At 39.2% G+C, this 19,946-nt stretch overlaps 1 protein-coding gene across 6 annotated transcripts in view; it reads left to right on the forward strand.

Moving 5' to 3' along the window:
• Positions 1 to 19,946, forward strand: part of PDE4D (phosphodiesterase 4D) — a 1,473,810-nt gene that overhangs the window by 1,234,834 nt on the left and 219,030 nt on the right. For all 6 annotated transcript variants that reach the window (XM_047756094.1, XM_047756021.1, XM_047756175.1 and 3 more), the window contains one exon: positions 12,806 to 12,997. In XM_047756094.1, coding sequence (XP_047612050.1) covers positions 12,806 to 12,997 — 192 coding nt within the window. The remainder of the gene's footprint in view (positions 1 to 12,805; positions 12,998 to 19,946) is intronic.

Consider the following 19,946-nt stretch of genomic DNA (forward strand, 5'->3'; position numbering starts at 1 on the left):
AGTATTTCTGCTCACGTCCCATTTCGTGACCAAATTTAATTATAAGAGAAGCCTAGAATCGAGGACTTCTCATCTGCCCAGGAACAAACAGAGGATGGAATTTGGCAGAGGGCAAGCATAATTTGCCGCATTCACGGTCCTGATTATTGAATTCTGTGCTTTTCCAAGATTTTTTTTTTTTTGTCTTTAGTCAAGATTATATATAAAACCATTTCAGGGAAATATAAAAATTATCTTTACTCTTCAAAATCATTGTTGAAGTAGATTCACAGCTCTTTGGCCATCCATTCCAGCATCTTGAAACAGGAAGGATTATTTGCGCATATATAATTCACCCAGGATAAGAAATAATAAAGGAAAGCAAATATCATCGGGCACATCACACAATGAGACAGAGGCTGTTTGGTGTAGGAATTTACATATTTGTTTTTATCCTCTGTGATATATTTTAAAAAATGTAAAAGAGTGTGATTGCTTATACAACCATCATAGGATTATATTCTTACCAATTGCTTTATCCTCGTAGAATCGAAGAAATACTATCTCTTTCAGGCCACACTGCTCTCGGAAGCCCTTCTCTGTTCTCTTCCACTCCCGTTAAAGTGGAAAAACCCATCTGTTTGGATCGTTGAGGTTGGAAACTGAGTGATATCACTTCTCCAAAATAGATTTAATAGTACAGCTTGGTGAATTGTTTCCTGACCTGTTTGAGGGAGAATTCAGACCTGGAGAAAAATGTGGTACATAAGTTTTCATATTCATTTGTGGAAAAGAATCAGGTTTAGGTTAGCTTTTTAAAGGCAATTTAAATTATTTTATTTCATTTTGTTTTATTTCAGTATAGTTGATTGACAAGGTTGTGTTATTTTCAGGTGTACAGAAAAGTGATTCAGTTATAAATTTATATATGTATGTATATATGCATATATATATATTCTTTTTTAGATTCTTTTTCTTTATAGGTTATTACACAATATTGAGTATAGTTCCCGGTGCTATACAGTAGGTCCTTGTGAATTATCTATTTTATATATAGTAATGTGTATATTTTAGTCCCAAATTCCTGATTTATCCCTCCCCCCACTTTCCCTTTTGGTAACCATAAGTTTGTTTTCTGTGTCTGTGAATCTATTTCTGTTTTGCATATAAGTTCATTTGTATCTTTTTTTTTTTTTTAGATTCTACGTATAAGTGATATCATATGGTATCTGTCTTTCTCTTTCTGACTTACTTCACTTGTACGATAATCTCTAGGTCCTTCCATGTTACTGCAAATGGCATTATTTCATTATTTTATAACTGAGTTGTATTCCAGTGTGTGTGTGTGTGTGTGTGTGTGTGTGTAGCACATCTTTATACAATTTTAGTAGAACTATTAGAGTTTTTGTTTTCAGTTGTTATTACTTTGCCTAGACTTATTTAATCTACTTAATATATGGTGTTTAAATGGATTAATAAATTGTACTTATTTTTATTTATTCAATTAAGCTATTCAGAAAATAGTTCTTAATAAATCTAAATACAGGAATAGCCAGGAATGAGATGGAGAACCACATTTTAAACACTCACCCCTCAAAAAGAAAAATCATATGGAGACAGGTGTGGTTTAAAGCACGTCCCTCTCAGACCTTCAAAGTGATTTGAATATCCTATCTGGTAGAATCATTCAGCTGGAAGAACAAGCATGTGCAAATAGCAAGGAAGGTTCTGAAAAAATATGAGTACACTTTGGAAATTTGAGCTACCAAAAAAAAAAAAAGGAAAAATAAGGGGAAAAAAATGAAGAAAAAACTAACTTGTAATAATGCCCCTTTTAGGAAAAAATATGGTTCTGTATTCCCATTTTCAGCCATTCTGTTGTTTTTCCTGTCCTTTCCTGTTCTGTCATGGTCTCAAATGCAGATTTATTCTGAAACTAATGAAGATCAAGCTTAGAACACCTCACTGCCCAGGGCCTGTTCTAAGTTTTTAAAGGAAGGATTGCTAGCTGCTGCACATAGTTGTAGGTTTTAAAAAATGTGTAAAAGTAAGAATTCTTTTGGTATTACTTTTCAAAACAGATTCTTATAATTTTATAACCTTCATGTGCCTCAAAACTTGTATCTCACCCCTGATTCCATGGCTGATTGGAGGATATTAAATTTAACTTATATTAAAATATCTTTTAACAGCTCAGTCTTCTAAGTGCTTTTGTAGATAATTTCTTCAAATGAACTAATCAATCTCATTAGTTCTTTCTTTTAAAAAGTTACTGATTTCTGGCTGTAATAATAATAATAATAATGATAATGATAATAATAAAAGTTCATTTGAAGTAGAACCACACAGATAACCATGGCAAATAAAAACCAGGCTATAGTAAGTAGTGCAACATCTAAAGATATAAATGCATTCATAATACAGATATTTATTGAGTAACTACTATATGCCAGGCACTATTCTAGGTGCTGAAAATATATCCATGAACAAAGTAGATAAAATTCTCTGCACTCACAGTCCTTACATTCTTAATGAGGAGAGTAAGATAAGCAAAATAAGAAATTCAAGTTTATCAGAGGAAGATGAATGCTGGATGAATGCTACGGAGAAAAATAAAAAGGAAAGGAGGCTAGAAAAGGCTAGGAAATTAGGGTTGTGATTTTATTATATTTATTTTTTAATGGCAACTTAATTTTGTCATCTTTATTGACATAAAACATTGTATGAGTTTCAGGTATACAATGTAGTGATTTTATATATTACAAAATGATTACCACAGTAAGGTTTTAACACATCTACCATCTCACATGGTGACAATTATTCATGTGAGAACTTTAAAACTTTACATTCTTACCAACTTTCAAATATACAGTATTGTTACTTATAGTCACCATGATGTAATTACATCCCTGAACTTAATCTTACACTAGAATTCTCTACCCTTTAACCACTTTTAACTCACTTCCCTCCCTCTCTACCCTAAACCCCTGGTAACCACTAATTTATTCCCTGTATCTATGATGTTTTTTTTTTTAATTCCAAATATAAAAGAGATCATACAGTATTTGTCTTTCTCTTTCTGACTTACTTTACTTAGCATGATTCCCTTCAAGATTCATACAAGATCCTTCATTTTTATAGCAAGATCCTTCATTTTTATAGCTGAGTAATATTCCATTATATTTATATATATGTATATACATATATATATATTCTTTATCCATTCATCAGTCTGTGGACACTTAGTGTGTTTCTTGTCTTGCCTATTGTAAATAATGCTGCAGTGAACAGACAAGTACAGAAGCCTCTTCAAGAGAGTTATTTCATCTCCTTTGGATATTATATACCCAGAAGTGGCCTTGCTGAATCATGTGGTAGTTCTATTCTTAATTTCTTCAGGAACCTCCATACTGCTTACCAATCAGCTATGCCAGTTAACATTCCCACCAACAAGGTACCAGGGTTTCTCTCACCAGGAGGCTAGAAAAAGCTAGGAGATTAGGGTGACAATTTTAAATAGAGTAACCTGGGAATATATCACTGTGAAGGTGATATTAGGCTGATATCTGGAATAAAGACTATTCCAGCAAAGGCAGAGTGAGCCAGAGGGAGAGAGGTACAGATGGGATGGGAGAGGCCTCAGGGGCCACTGAGACGGGACTTAAGCCACTGTGAGCAGAGGGTATTTACTCTGAGTAAAATTAGAGGCATTGGAGGATGCTTAGCCAGGTCTCATAGGGATCTGATTTTCCCTGGGATCACTCAGTCTGCCATATCAAAAATAAAGAAGTCAGGGGCCCACCATCAATAATTGGTGTTTCACTGTTGGCTTGTCAGAACAATCTTAGTTGCTCTGTATCCCAGAAGAAACAAACATCCATGGAAACACCCTCACCTCCTCCACCTTGTGAACAAGATGCTCTTCTCCTGTGCTTTAGCTTGATGAAGCAAAGGTTAAGGAAAACTGCATTTTGGAAATAAGTGGCTCAGAAATGGTCTCAGAGAGCCAAAGGTTGGCTTGCACAAAAGAAAATAAAACCAGAGGACATGCTGAAGGCTGCAGCCAATGTTCAAGTCCAGCCTGGACTGGAGACCTGGACTTTTTCCGTCTGTTCCTACACCTTGGTTTGAGAGAAACACCTGGAAACTGGATGTCAGGGAAAGGGACACGAGCTTGCTTGCGTATTCTAAATCACAGTGAAGCCTGGATGAAATTTCAGAAGTATTAAGGGCTACAAAAATAGACACTTTTATTGTCAACATATATTCAGATTAAGTACATGCTTATGACTCAAACTGTTCATTGTTTTTGAGAGTTAACTGCAAGCACAGACCCCACTCTGCCACTGCAGCCTTTGCTGCCAACTCCCAAAGCCGCAGCCCCAGGTTAGGACCTATTTGAGATCTTTCGTTAAGCAGGTTCAGTTAAGAAAACTTTACTTTTTTTTTTTTTTGTCTTTTTGTCTTTTTGCCATTTCTTGGGCCGCTCCCTCGGCAGATGGAGGTTCCCAAGCTAGGGGTCTAATCGGAGCTGTAGCCGCCGGCCTACGCCAGATCCACAGCAATGCGGGATCCGAGCCACGTTTGCCACCTACACCACAGCTCACCGCAACGCCAGATCCTTAACCCACTGAGCAAGGGCAGGGACCGAACCCGCAACCTCATGGTTCCTAGTCTGATTCGTTAACCACTGCGCCACGACGGGAACTCCTTTTTTCTTTTCTTTTCTTTTTCTTTTTTTTTTTTTTAAGATGTCCTTCACTTTCTTCTCTGTCCCAATAACGACATTTGACCCAACAAAGGGCCTACACACCCCTTTCCTCTTTCCTTTCACTCAAGGAAGGCCTGCATATCAGGTTTTATATTCTTCTTCTTCTTTTTTTTTTTTTTTTTTTGGTATTTTTAGGGCTGCACCCACGGCGTGGGGAAGTTCCCAGGCTATACATCAGTTGGTCCAGTTGGAGCTGTAGCCGCTGGCCTACACCACAGCCATAGCAATGGTGTGGGATCCGAGCCACCTCTGCAACCTACACCACAGCTCATGGCAATGCCAGACCCTCAACCCACTAACCCACTGAGCGAGGCCAGGGATCAAACCCGAAACCTCATGGCTCTTAGTAGGATTGATTTCCGACTGCACCACACTGGGAACTCCCCTTCTTAAATTTTTACTTAATACTCTTCCAAGGTCACAGTGTTCAGAGTTTATATATGGTCAGTTTTATACCTACTAATCACTCCATGGTATCAATAGACTTTATTTATTTTTTTGTTATCTTTGCCTTTTCTAGGGCCGCTTCCCACTGCATTTGGAGGTTCCCAAGCTAGGTGTCGAATCAGAGCAGCAGCTGCTGGCCTATGCCACAGCCACAGCAATGCGGGATCCGAGCCTCCTCCGCAGCTGCTGACCTACACCACAGCTCATGGCAACGCCAGATCCTTAACCCACTGAGCATGGCCAGGGATCCAACCCGCAAACTCATGGTTCCTAGTCGGATTTGTTAACCACTAGCCACAATGGGAACTCCCAGAAAATTTTCCTTTAAAATACCCACGAAGACATAATCTATAAACCTCAAGTAAAACAAGTCTGAGTTTGAGCTTTTAAAATTTTAGATACATCTTTCAGAAAAATCAGCCTTTTGCCATCTCATTTGGCAAAAACGTACCAAGGTAGTCCAGCTTGTCCCTTCTGGCCACCAGTCCAAACATCAAACTCACACCATCATTTTCACCTTGAATCTCTTTGCTGCCCTCTGTGACTCGGGAGTGTCATTGACACATCAGAAACAAATGTGTGTTCCCTGAGATCACCTGATATTTTTACGCATAAATACCCAGATATCTTTCCCTTTTATGGCAGGCTTTTGTTTATAAAAACCATCTGTGAAAACAAAGGGTAGAATTGCACATCCTCCATGCAAATATATGTATTATGCAAGAAAACCTGCATACCGTTGCTTAACTATAATCAACTGATCTGCAAATACCATACCCTCTAACGGTGTTCTATTCAAATTTGAGATACAGCTTGGGGATTAGTTAGGAAAGATCACCATTCATGCTTATCACTGTAAAATGCTGTTTCCTACAGTCACATCTCTATAGATAATCTGAGCAAAGTAAATATTAAAATGGGGAATTCGAGGAGGCTAGTATTTTCTTTGCTCCAGAGAATCTGTTTGATCTGAGGAAAATCTTGAATGGAAAACATCATTGGCACTAATTAGAAACAGGTTTCATAATGTGATATTGATAACCACGTATAAAATACTGATTAGAGGGAGTTCCAAGGTGGTCTAGTGGTTAAGGATCTGTTGTCGCTGCTGTGGCTTGGGTCACTCTTCTGGCTCAGATTCGATCCCTGGCCCTGGAACTTCCACATGCTGCAGGCACGGCCAAAAAAAAAAAAAAAAATGCTTACTATAGAGAGAACAAAATATTTTTGAATTATCCAACTTGACTTATACTCCATTAAGCTTGAGGGCAAACCATCCCTTTGTCCTGAGAGGTAAAGCACCAAATTGGATTCCATTGTATAGCCAAGGACATGGGCTGCTATATCCACAGACGAGGCAGGTATAAGAGAATACACAGCAGTATGGGTACCAGGTGGCTGCAGACCTGAGGTCTGAAGGGCCATTTCTGTTCAGCTGGAGCCCCACCCAAGTGGGTGGGATCTCCATGCCTTACACATCCCAAGCAGGAAATTGTTCTTTCTCCTCTGTAAGGACTATCTAGAGAAAAATCAACAGTCTCCACCCTCTCCCCTGATGTTATCACACTGGAATTATGGAGTGGGGTGGAGACAGCAACTAAGTTGTAAAAGCAGCTCAAGTTGTAAGAGCAGTCTGGCTCTAGCATCTGTTGCCTCCTTGACTGCCAAAGTTGATTGCGGTGGTTTGGCTGACCAGCTCTTGGTTCCCTTTCTCTCCCATCTCTTCCCAAGGCAGTGTGTTCTGGTGCAGAGAGGAGCCTGGAGGGAAGGGCCTCCTCAAAGCAAAAAAAATTAATAATAGCACAAATAACAATAGCTACTAAATATTGGGAATGCACATGCTTCCAGGCAGTATGCTAAATGCTTTCCAAACATTTTATGGCACTGTATACTAGCCCTGGAGTTAGGAACTGGAATTACCCTTATCAGAAAGTGGAGGCTTAGACCATTACAGCAAATGCCCAAGAGCATGCAAATTAGAAAGTGCCAGAACCAAGATTTGAAATTTAAACCATGTTTTCTAACCCAAGTGACTATCTTTGGCATATTTTTGGTATCTCCCCGCCTTCCAATAGGAGGATCTCTGTTGTCAATGCACCATTGTTCTTCATACTCAGTGACAGAGGCAGCTCTCAGATGCTCAGAAGCTTCCAGGGCTCCCCTCAGCCTTCAGAGGCTGCTTGGTTCTCTCCAGGGGCTTCCCTGCAGGAGCCCTTCATAGATGCTTTGGTGAAGGGACATCTGTTAATCAGGGCTCCTCGCAGCTGCTCTGCTGGGGTCCTCATGTGCATCACCTCCATCACGCTCCATGCCGCGGCTCCGTGTTGAGCATCAGGGCCTGCGGTCAGGATGGGACAAGCTATTTACCCAGGGCAGTAGCAGGACCATGGCTTGGGAGAGAGTCCACCTCCTGGCCTGCAAAATGTGTAAAGTAGAGAAGCAGGGGCCGCAAGGATGAGCATTGGGCCACAAGGATGAGAAATGATCATGAACAGACAGATGATTACAAGCTCAGTAACAAAGCCTGAGAGCAGTGGAGGAGGCTGAATAGTAGGTGGATCGGAACACATCGTCCAGTCATTCCTCTGACTTGGAACAGGGTGGGGAGCTGGGTACAGTTTTGTCAATTGGTCAGTTTGCCTGTATTCTGTTTGGCTTTTGTTGGGGACAGGTGCCACAGAAAAGGAGGGGCCTCTGGAGCAAAGGGTCCGGAGTAGTGCTAGACACACACAGCCTTCAACAGTTCTGGTTGCAGCAGGCTGGTCAGCGAGACCAAATTGGGTCCACGCATAGCTGCATTATTGCTTTTCCACTAATGCCTTGTTGGTTAAAGCCAGCTCTCTCAGGGACTGTATGCATCATGGACCTGCATTAAAGACAGTAAACATGTGGAATAATTGAGCACCTCCCGTACTTACATTACTAAGACTGCCAAAGTTGATTTCGGTGGTTTGGCTGACCAGCTCTTGGTTCCCTTTCTCTCCCATCTCTTGGGATCTCACCTGCCCTCCTTATTCTGAATGAAATCTCAAACCCTGTAAGGAAACCCACTGAATAGGTTATAGCAGAGACTCTTTTTGCACCTTATCATTAAATTCAAAACTGGAAAAATAGTGGATAAAGAAGTGTGGTACATATACACAAAGGAATATTACTCAGCCATTAAAAAGAAAGAAATAACTGCATTTGCAGCAACATGGATGGACCTAGAAATTATCATGCTAAGTGAAGTTAATCAGACAGTGAGACACCAACATCAAATGCTATCACTTACATGTGGAATCCAAAAAAAGGACACAGTGAACTTCGTTGCAGAACAGATACTGACCCATAAACTTTGAAAAACTTCTGGTTTCCAAAGGAGATAGGTTGATGCGTAGGGGTATGGGTTGGGTGTTTGGGATGGAAATGCTATAAAATCAGGTCGCGATGATCATGGTACAACTATAAATGTAATAAAATTCAAAAAAATAAAATTAAAAAAAAAAACCTGGAAAAATAGAGGATTTGGCAAATTCTAAAATTGGGGTCATATAGAGACCAAGTCCTGGAATTAGCCTTGGCATGCCTGATCCATAATTTGATTAGAATCTTACTTTCAAAGAGTTAACATTTGAAGTTCCATCCAGGTTAGGAAGCTAAGAGATGTTTTTGTATTTTTAAAATGAATAATAGGGAGCCTTTGTAACAGCGACATAAACACAGGGGCTATTCTTGCAGGCTCTGGAATCAGGCAGCTTGAGCTTAAAACCCACTTACACACTGTATGGCCTTGAACATGTGATTATACATGGAGCCACTTCTTTATGACTCAGATTCCTCATTGGTCAAGTGGAAAATACAGTGCCTACTTCAAAGGTTATTGTGAGAATTCGATGAGATAAGGTATATAAAGCACCCAGCACGATTCCTGGCACATAGAGAATGTTTCAAAGGTTTTATTATCATTACTATCATCATTGTGATTATTATTCTCACCATCATCATTATACTCAGACATTTGTACTCTCCCAAATTCTATACTTAGTTTCCCAGGCTTCTGCTAATCTTATACTTGGATTCCATCTAACTGGCAGTGAATCAAAAGAGGATTCATTGTATCAAAGTGTTTGCCAAAGAATGTATTTGGCAAATACACAACTGATCTCTTTGGTACCAACATCTAAGGTTAAGGTTACTCCTCATCACCTTGTTTTCTTAACAATACCATGATACTGGCTGTTTATATATATATTTTTTTTTTCAAAATGAGTAGCTTATTTGAAGCCATCCAATTTTCAGCCTAAATAAACTCTCAGTTAACTTACCATCCACTGACTCAAGTTCTTCCTGATTTGTTCCCAACCTCATCTCTCCCAAGAGAATATCCTTAGTTTTAATATTTGAACAAAAAAGCTCTTTATTTAAGGAAAACTTAATGTCTATTAACACATTTGTGACCATTTTTAGATCCTTCTCTGTTTATAAAGATAATAGTAATATTCCTTAGGCTAATCTGTTTTTATTAGTATTTGGTAATCACTTCCTATAGATTATGAGGATTTTTGGGGGGAGTAATATTTAAGAGGTTGTTTTCATGAGAGTTTAAGAGACAGCTTTTTGGCCTTTAGTTACAATTGTGATTTTCCTTAAGAAAAGGATCTCCATCTAGTGGAGAACTATTATATTACAGCCTGCAAAGAAAAATATCAAAGCCCCTAGAATATCCCATATCAAGTATCTTAAGATGTATTAATAAATGTTTGGTTTTAGTAGGTAATATTCCTGTAAAAATGTTAAATATTTTAAAATACTTAGCAGCCTATGTTCCAAAACTGATAGTGGAGATTTTTTTTAAGTTAAGAATTGCTTAATTTCATTGGAGAGATGATAATGATAAAAAAGTATACAAATGACTGATTTGGGGGGTTACATTGGTATTTCCTCAATTAGACTGAGAAAAACTAAACCAAAAATCAGACAGCTGTGTCTCCTATATCTTCGTTTCTGCATAGCAAAGAAAGGATACTTTTATTTTTTGAAACAGTAAGAACATATTGATAGTGAAGGGAAATCAGCATATCATCTTTTATGTGCTCACCTGAGGACCTCCTCATGCTGAAGAGCTGCCATGACCATCTCCTTAGAGCTAAAGTCTCCGTCCTCTCCCTCTGAAAAGATCTTTCATGTTTCTCAGCTGTGCACTGAATGCCTTCAAAAGCCCTCTTTAAAACTGCTCTTTCATGAAGATTTTTCGGATATCCCAGTCAGGATTAATTGAGTCTCCTGTACTTCTGTGTCTCAGTGTACCCCTCGTAGGTGCTTAATAAATGTTTATTGAATCAAGCAGAGTCAAGAAGAGCTTACCAGAGATCCTGAATAAGTCTCTTTAATGTTTAGAGATTCCTTCCCTCTGGGCTTGCTCAGAATTGCCAGAAGTCCCGGATGCATGAGGTGTCTGTTTGCGAGAAACAGATGGCCCTGTTTGGGTGTCACAGTTGCTAACACACATTTCTGGCTTGCGTAATTATGCATTAGTGCTGGGAGGACTTCAGGAATAGTAGATGATTAAATCCAGTTAGCTCAGTAACTTTGGTCAATTAACCTTTCTAAGAGCTGGTGTCTTTGTCTGTAAATGAATCGGTTTAAATCCATAATTTCTCAATGTCCTTTAAGGACCCAGTGAATACATCTGTAAAGTGAAAGAATTCTAAGAAAATTTTAAGTTGAAAAACATGTTTATGACTGGCTAAGATAGATTATGAGTTTACCCTTTTCTTTTTTCCTTTTTGTCTTATGTCTTTTTAGGGCCGCATCTGCTTCACATGGAGGTTCCCAGGCTAGGGGTCGAATCAGAGCTACAGCTGCCAGCCTACACCACAGCCACAGCAATGAAGGATCTGAGACACATCTGTGACCTACACCACAGCTTACGGCAATGTCGGACCTTTAACCCACTGAATGAGGCCGGGGATTGAACCTGCATCTTCATGGATGCTAGTCAGGCTTGTTTCTGCTGAGCTACGATGGAACTCCTTTTTTTTTTTTTTTTTTTTTTCCCCACTAGATGGATTGACTTGGAGTCAGGGTTCTACTTTGGTCATAGATTCATAGGTGATTCATGACACATCAAACCCCTGGACAGTCCCTTCTGCTTTGGTCTCCAGTCATCGGATCATAACACTATTTGTTAAAAACTCCAGTAAAAAATTAAAAAAATATTTAAAAACTGGGTGGTTGAGAGTTTGGATAAAAGTTCTAATGGGGAAAATGTTTATAACAACTGACTTGAATTCATTTGTTTATTTATTCCTTCAACAATTTTTTAGCCACATACCTGCTGGGCTGTCCCCTGTCTTTGCTCTCTCTTATAAGAACACAAAAGAGTTGACTTTATTTTAATATACGGTGCTGATGTTTGACTAGAAAAGCTCTTTGTAGAGAGGTTATCTAGATTATAAAGACTGTGCTGTTAAGAACTGAATGTGGAGTTTTAACCCCACACTCTAAAATCTGTATTGCTGAGCATCACGCCTTTCATTCATTTGATCATTAACTCACACCGATTAGTAAAGTTTACTAAAGTGCCATTCAAAGTGCTAAGAACACCAGAATCTCCATTCTCAGAGAGCTCAAGCTAGGAATGGAGACTAAGTGGTAAGCATGTATAATCCATTGCAAATGCTACCCATAGGGAGTGAAAGAACCCTAGGGGCACAGAGAAAGGGCTTCTCATAAAGCTCTGGGCTCCCAGGGCAGCATTTCAGGTGAAGGCCAAGTCCTCAAGGATGGATACTAATTAGGCAGAGAATTGGAGGGTTGAGCAACTGGGGGGCAGAGATGAGGTAGTGAGAGCCTGAGACAAGGAGAGGGTGGTTCTGTATGGGGGGAGTATGAGTGCCAGTTGGAAGAAGAATATTGCAGGCAGAGGTTGGGAAAAGGGTTCATTGTCATTGAGAATAGATTCTTAAGACTGTCAGTTCAGCCAAGAAATTTGAACTTTATCCTTGAGGACAGCAGTGAGCTACTGAGAGGTTTTTAAGTGACAAGTTACATAGATGTACACTTTAAGAAGAATCACTCTGGGTATAGGGTGGAAAATAAATCTGAGAGACTAATTTAAAGGCTCTTATAATAATGTAGGTGAGAGTTGATGGAATCCTGAACAATATATTGGGAGTGCAGGGAAGGGGCTACAACAGGAATTCGTGTTTGGGTAGACATAGTGGGGAGTGGAAAAGCCCAGGTTTGCAGAAGCAAGAATATTAGGCATTTAATAGGCATTTATTGAATTGAATCCAAATATTTAGTAAATTACTATGTAAGAGGAATTCTGTACTTGGGAGAACTAGTCTTTACAGAATGGTTCTTTTTTAACCAAACTTGAGTTCAGAGAGACATACATATTTGTATCTGGCCAGTTAACAGAGGTACTCAACAGCTTGGGAAGACAAACGTAGGACGTCAATACGTTTTTTCCTTTTGTGAGTTTTGGTACTGTCACTTTTTAACAGCAAGTATCAGCTGTAGGTATTCCTGCTGTCAGTTCCTAAATTGGAAATCTCCCTTTACTAAAATCTCAACTTACAGACGTTCACAGCAATGTCATTTCTTCTCCTTCACTTACAGTTTTGATGTGGACAATGGCACATCTTCGGGACGGAGTCCCTTGGATCCCATGACCAGCCCAGGATCTGGGCTCATTCTCCAAGCAAACTTTGTCCACAGTCAACGCCGGGAGTCCTTCCTGTACCGATCTGACAGCGATTATGACCTCTCACCAAAGTCTATGTCCCGGAACTCCTCCATTGCCAGTGACATGTAAGTCTAAGGGTGAGCAAAGAAAAGAGGGGGCTCCTACCAAAAAGAGCAAGTCAGTTTATCTCTAGAGCTGATAAAACCAGGGATATTTGACTGTATCCTTCTCTAATTTAAAAAGGATGGTGGCTAAAATTATACAAGCTAGAGAGAAATGGCAGATTGACTTTGGGTACAGTATGACTCTTGATAAGGAACAGTGGATTTCCCAAATAATACACTGTCTGAGAAAAGTGAAAGTCACAGTTTTAATAAACATATTTACACTTGAAACATTAGCCTACATTCATATACGACCTGAGTTTTAGCTATGCAACCATGTGAATATTTTTGAATATTTTGAAAGCTTTAAACTCAAGTCCCTGTGATATTAGAAAGTATGGCACTTTGCATATATCACAACAGATGTACCATACAGATGTTAGCAGTGGTTTGCCAGATCATTTGAGAGATATTTGCGGAGGTTTGTCTAAATTAAACCTTTTTTGGAATGTGAATCACTGGAGGCAAGCACCAAAAATATTAGACAGACCTGAATATCGTTTAAGACATGGCACAGCTTGGAAAATGATTAAAACCGATAAGCAGGTTTGCAGATCATATAGCGTCATTAGCTCATTTTCTCAGCACATTCCAGGCTTGTGTTTACTGCAGTATTCATCAGTTTTCTAGTTTCTGAAGGCTTCTAAATAGGACCTAACTCTCACTCGATACCAGCACTGCCATGTGGTAACTTTGCCTCTGAGTAGAGTTAGTGCATCTAGACTTTTCTGCAGTAACATCACAGTCTTCTCATGACACCACCACCTCAAAAACTCAGAACAGACTGAGTCTTGTAGGAACCATATGATGTTCCTGAGGGACTAGTGCTATTCTCGGTATTCTAATAGGTCATCTAAGTATCCCAGTAGGGCTGTGTGAGATTCTAGAATTGAAATTGTGCTTTCCTCATTTTCACTACCTATAGTTCTTGGTTGCCATTTATTAATGGTTGTAAAATGATAACACGCTCTTTTCCCTAGGAATGAGCAACTCAAGTACAATCATTTTGATTCAATTTAAAGTCACTCAATCCCCATCGTGTAGCTGTCTTTGTTTAAAAGCACTGCAGGAGATTGAGGAAAACTCTAAGACAGGCTTCTTGATCTCAAATAGCTAGTAAGTGAATGAAGTGACAGATCCCAGATCGAATAATTTATGGAAAAGACTTACATATTGTCTCCACTTACATATTGTCTCTTAGATATTACTTGTCTCCAAGTTATTGGAGACAAGCCATAACTTGTCTCCTTATGGCTACAAGCAAAAACATCTCATCACCTACCTCTAATCATACACCATCTTTCAAAAACTGTCCAGTCTACTCTCTTTTTTTTCAACCTGCATTTTTGGCAATTAAAACTTCTGTAATTGTATCTCTCCCCATCCTCCCACCTAATCCCAAGATCTACATCTATTCTATTTTCTTTTATGTTGTGTAGCCTTATGTTCTGAAATTGATCTTCCATTCATATTGATCTTTAAAAATTCACTGATCAAGTAATATGCATCAGTCTCCCATAAGGTAGAAGGCCTGGTGCCAGTCATTAGAGGAAACACAGGGTGTGTTTTATTCCCTACCTGTCATCATTGCTGTGTTCTCTCTTCCCTCTTGTTCACAGACCTCTTCTCCACCAGCTCTTCTTATCACCCTTAACATAGGTCTGCAAGTATAGCCCCGGGCTCTGCTTTAGAAAACTCTTTTGCATCTAGATTCAGCCATCAGCTTTCATCAGATGACTTACTGCTCAGTACCTCTGGCCCTGCAGCCTCAGTTGAGATCCAGATCTGCAGCAGTTAATTGCCTTCTGGAAACCCAGCATTTCCTGTTTTGCTCTTCCTTCACACTCATTAAGTAGCACGTATTCGTCATTAATTCATTGTAGTGATGGTGTCCACTCTTCTTCACTCCAAAACAAATTCCTTTTCCCATTGGCACTATTTCTGTGTTATTTTTATCCCACTTTCTTAGATTTGAAATTTAAGACATTCGTTTATTTATTAACACATAATAAAAATACTTAATGAGCAACTATGGTGTATTCCAAGCTTCCAGTCTGCACAAGGGTTGGAGTTGGGGGTGGGGGCAGGGCAGGAAGGATGACATTTTAGACCTTTGTAATAAAATATGGCGAGCATCATCCTTGAATCATTAACAAAGCTATGAGTGAAAAGGAGAGGAGAAGGGGAGTTTGCCAGCCAGGGAAAGCCAGGCAAAGGGGGCGATATTTGAAGAATGTGGGAGGAGGACAATCATCGCTCAATTAAAGAATGGCAGTGTAGTTGATATGAGCAGGGAAATGGCAAGAGAGAGAGAGAATGAGAATATTTGAATACAGCCTATGGGACCTCAGGACCACAGCAGTTTTTAGCTTGGGTCATGTGATCATATTCTTGCTTTTCTTGCTTCTCATTGCTCTGTTGTTGAATAATTGTATAAAGTTAAATGATTGTATAGATTAAAGGGGTATAGATCATGTTAAAAGCCATAGAAACAAAGCAGGCTAAATACAGTGGAGGCTCAGGTCAAGGGACTGGAGGCAGGATAATCACAGGTTGGTCCAGGTGCAAAAGGCTGGAGACTTACAGAAGGGGGGTGTGTGGGTGTGTGTGTGTGTGGGTGTGTGTGTGTGTGGGTGTGTGTTGGGAAACAGCCGGTGGGCAAGGAGAATTAAAGAGAATGCTGCAGTTTTGACCCCAAACAAGTAAATGAACAGTGATATTGACATGGGAACACAGGTTAGAGAGGAGACAACATAATGATGTAATGCATTTGGCCTTTACATGATGAGGCTAGAACTCTAGGAGAAATGAGACAACAGTTAAAGGACAAGGACAAAGAGTAGAAACAACAGTGCAGAGGATGAGAAGAAATTAGAGAAGAACTAATTACCTTCTATAATTACTAAGATTTGGGTGGCCACTGGGAGAAGTATTTTAGTGGGATGATAGAAGAATGAGTGGAGGAGTGAAGTGAAACTGGAAATATCAGCAAAATTTTTTTTCAATTCAGAACACTTAGGCTGAAGGACACAGGTGTTAAATATGAAGCTGTAGTTGCTGACAAAAATATGATCATGAGTTCAAGTAAAGGGACTAACCTCAGAAATACATGGGTAAAATATTTAGAGATTTGATGGCTTATGAGCTCTACTTTTTCATACAAGTAGAGAGTATAGCCATTGACAGCTGAAGGAGAGAGGGATGGAGCAGCTTAAGAACAGGGGGAAAAGCTTGAAGGAGCCACACTGCAGATCACACAAGAGAGTAGAGAGGGGAAATTAGACAAGAAAAATGCTGAAAAGCCCCATAGATAATAATAAATAACTGAATGGATGAATGACCATGTTGAAAGCCATCTCCTTCAACTTCATCAAAGGTGAAACAACTTGACTTTAGGTAGAGGCCAGGAATAAACTCAGTGGTGAGTTAGTGGACTATGTTTTACATAGCTATGCATTCTGTTTTCTAAAATTATAGCAAACTGATTTTTTGGCTACCTGTGTGCATCCGTGCATTTTATAAAACACCTACAAATGTTTCACTTTTAAAGAGTGATTTTCTTTCCAAAGTAAACTTACAAGGATGACCTCATTTTTCACTGTACCTATTCAAGAGTTCCTTTATCTGATTGGACTCACATAGGAATGGCAAATCTAATTAGACCATGATGCAACTCTGTATTTTGTTGAAAAATAATGTCTTCTCTATATTTTGTTGAAAAATAATGTCTTGACATGTTCCAGCTTTCCCATGGCTCGTGGATATTGATATTGGAGAAATAAGATTTTCCTTTAACTGACTCCTGGAAAGCATTCTTTCTACCAGGGAGATTTAAGTTTCTCTGAGAAGCGAGTCAAAGAGAATAAATAACCACCGTTTCAGTCTTCAATCTGATACTACATACACTCACTACATATAAAGGATTATCCCCTCTTTTTATCTGACTTCACACATGGCCACATGTAAGCCTCCACTTTCTTACTGAGTTCATGATTATGCTGGGAAGATTGTATAGTGTCTGTAATTCAAAAGTACTCCATAGGTAATGACTTTATTTTATATTTCAATTGCTTTTGACGATTTTACACTTACCTGTTCTAATGAAGATTTCCTGTTGAGAAAACCCCTTAGAAGTCTCAAATGCAGACCTACTAGTGTATGTACCATGTTGGTACAATCCAATGTGTGATCATCTGTTTGAATAAAATGTTTTAGAAAACCGGTAAATGCTCTTTAAATTGAAATATAATTGTTTAATTTGTTGATAAAGTGAGAAGGAAGATAATTACCTCCTATTAAGACAGGATGGCATTATCTTATCTTCTATAAATAGTAATTAGATAGCTGAAGCACAAGAAGAAAATAAGACTAATAATGGTAGTAATAATAATCATAGCATAGATTTCATGTGTACATGATTCTTCATTTTTCTAAGTATTTCACATCTGCTCTCTCATTTGATACTTTTCACAGTTCTGTGAATAAGAACATTAGTGTGCCATTTTACAGATACAAGGTCCAAGGTTCTAAGAGCCTAACCATTTTTGAAAATACAACAGGAGGGAGTTCCTGTTGTGGCTCAGTGGATTAAGAACCCAATTTGTATCCATGAGGATGCAGGTTTGATGCCTGGCTTCGCTCAGTGGGTTGAGGATCCCTTGTTGCTTCAAGTTGTGGCTGTGGCATAAGCCAGCAGCTGCAGCTTTGATTCGACCCATAGCCTAGGAACTTCTGTATGCCACATGCACAGCTGTAAAAAGAAAAAACAAAACAAAACAAAACACTACAAAACATTTTGATCATTTCTAGAAGAACATTATTTGACTAATGCCATTATAAACAAAGTGCTATGAACTATTGCAATAAAACAGCTGAGAAACAGAAGTACCTGTTGATCAAATTCATTTGACCAAATGAACCTCTTGGCACCATGAAAATTTAGTTTTTAGTTTAAGAATAAAAGAATAGTAGTTACCATTGTGGCTCAGCAGAAACCAGCCTAACTAGTATCCATGAGGATGTGCATTCCATCCTTGGCCTTGCTCAGTGAATCAGGGATCCGGCATTGCCCTGAGCTGTGGTATAGGTCAAAGACATGGCTTAGATCCCAAGTTGCTGTGGCTATGGCATAAGCTGGCAGCTGTAGCTTGGATTGGACCCCTAGCCTGGGAATTTCCATATGCCATGGGTGCAGCCCTAAAAAGCAAAGCAAAGCAAAGCAAAATAAATAAAATAAAATAAGCTCAAACTGGTCAGAGACGTAATGAAGAAAATATGTAACTGGCTCTTGGGAAATACATACACGTCTATAGACCAAACTCGACATCTAAAAAAATAGCTTGTATGTGGTAGAGAAATTCCTGGCAGCCTCTTCTCAGAAGACTATCACACAGCTGGTTAAATGGATCCCCAGTAGCAACTTGATCCTTCATAAGAAATAGGAAAGTCATTAGCACAAATACCTAAAGAAATAAATCCATGAAATGTAAACTTGAACTACCATTGAGTAAAAAGTATTTTACAAGAGTAGAAACAACTAGGGATTCCTGTCATGGCTCAGTGGAAATGAATCTGACAAGCATCCATGAGAATGCACGTTTGGTTCCTGTTCCCACTTTGTGGGTTAAGGATCCAGTGTTGCCGTGAGCTGTGGTGCAGGTCCCAGATGGTGGCTCAGATCTGACACTGCTGTGGCTGTGGCATAGGCCAGCGGCTATACCTCCGATTCGACCCCTTGCCTGGAAACCTCATGTGCTGTGGGTACGGCCCTAAAAAGTCACACACACAAAAAGAGTAGAAACAATTAGATAAAAGAAGGTTGCCCAAGTGCTGTCATGAGGAAACATGAATAAAATTACAGAATAAATGGATAATTACATAAAATACATAACTTTTTTCCCCCTTAAATTCTTCAAAATGCGTTTAATACTGTTTTGGCTCCTGAATAACAGTTACTTCTGTTGTTGCCCTTCTCCCATAATATAGTGTTATTTGTACTTGCAAATATATAGATATGAGCCTCTGGAAAAATTAACAGGATAATTATCAGCATTATCCTGATAGAATAAATGGAAGACAAAATTTAGTCAAGAAACTATGTTTGTTGCATACAAACTGCCTGTCAAACCATGCCAGTTAATAACATTTTTCAATTTATCTGAATTATGCGCCTCTAGTCCCCATCATCTGCTGAATAAACACCAACACACAGAATCCAAAGATAATCCAAGTGACCCTTTACTCATCCATACATACTGATGCATATGGGGGAGGGCATGGAAGAGGCAGTGAAGAGGAGGTGCGTGGACCCCATGTACCATAAAAAGCTGGGGCACACTTGGCGGTCTAGCTAATTAGTCCTTGTCATTCCATTGTTGGAGCCTGAGTAGTATCAATGTAGGTGGTCTCTCAGCTAGGGGACCCCACCCCCCATCTCAAATTTCTACCCCTTCTTTAGCAGTGAGCAAATCCCTCACCACCTCTTGGTCATTTGTGGCCTCTTCCTATGACTGCTGAGTAGAAGGTGATGTTGATTTTAGTCCTGAGTTTAAAAAAGGAAGAGAGATTTCTTGTATATCTCTTCATCACTTCTATTAAGGATACACTATTCTTCATTAGTCTTACTAGAGTAGCTCTGAAAATAAAAATGAAAGACAGGCTGCATTACGAAGAGTCTGGTTCTCTTTCAATCTATATGAAAAGTTGGTAGCCCCATCTAACTAGATTTTTAGATCTTACTAGTACTAATGAGCACCTGTCTACTTGCCATGTGAAAGTCCTCTACCATTTTCTAAACACAGAAAGGTACCACGGTTAAATAATTCCTTCCCTAATTCCCCAGTTTTCTCAGCTGTAGGCATGTCCTTACCCCTCACTCAATGGCGTTAGAAAAATTAGACTGTGACCTGGG

The sequence above is a fragment of the Phacochoerus africanus genome, chromosome 1, assembly GCF_016906955.1.
Source record: "Phacochoerus africanus isolate WHEZ1 chromosome 1, ROS_Pafr_v1, whole genome shotgun sequence".
NCBI lineage: Eukaryota > Metazoa > Chordata > Mammalia > Artiodactyla > Suidae > Phacochoerus > Phacochoerus africanus.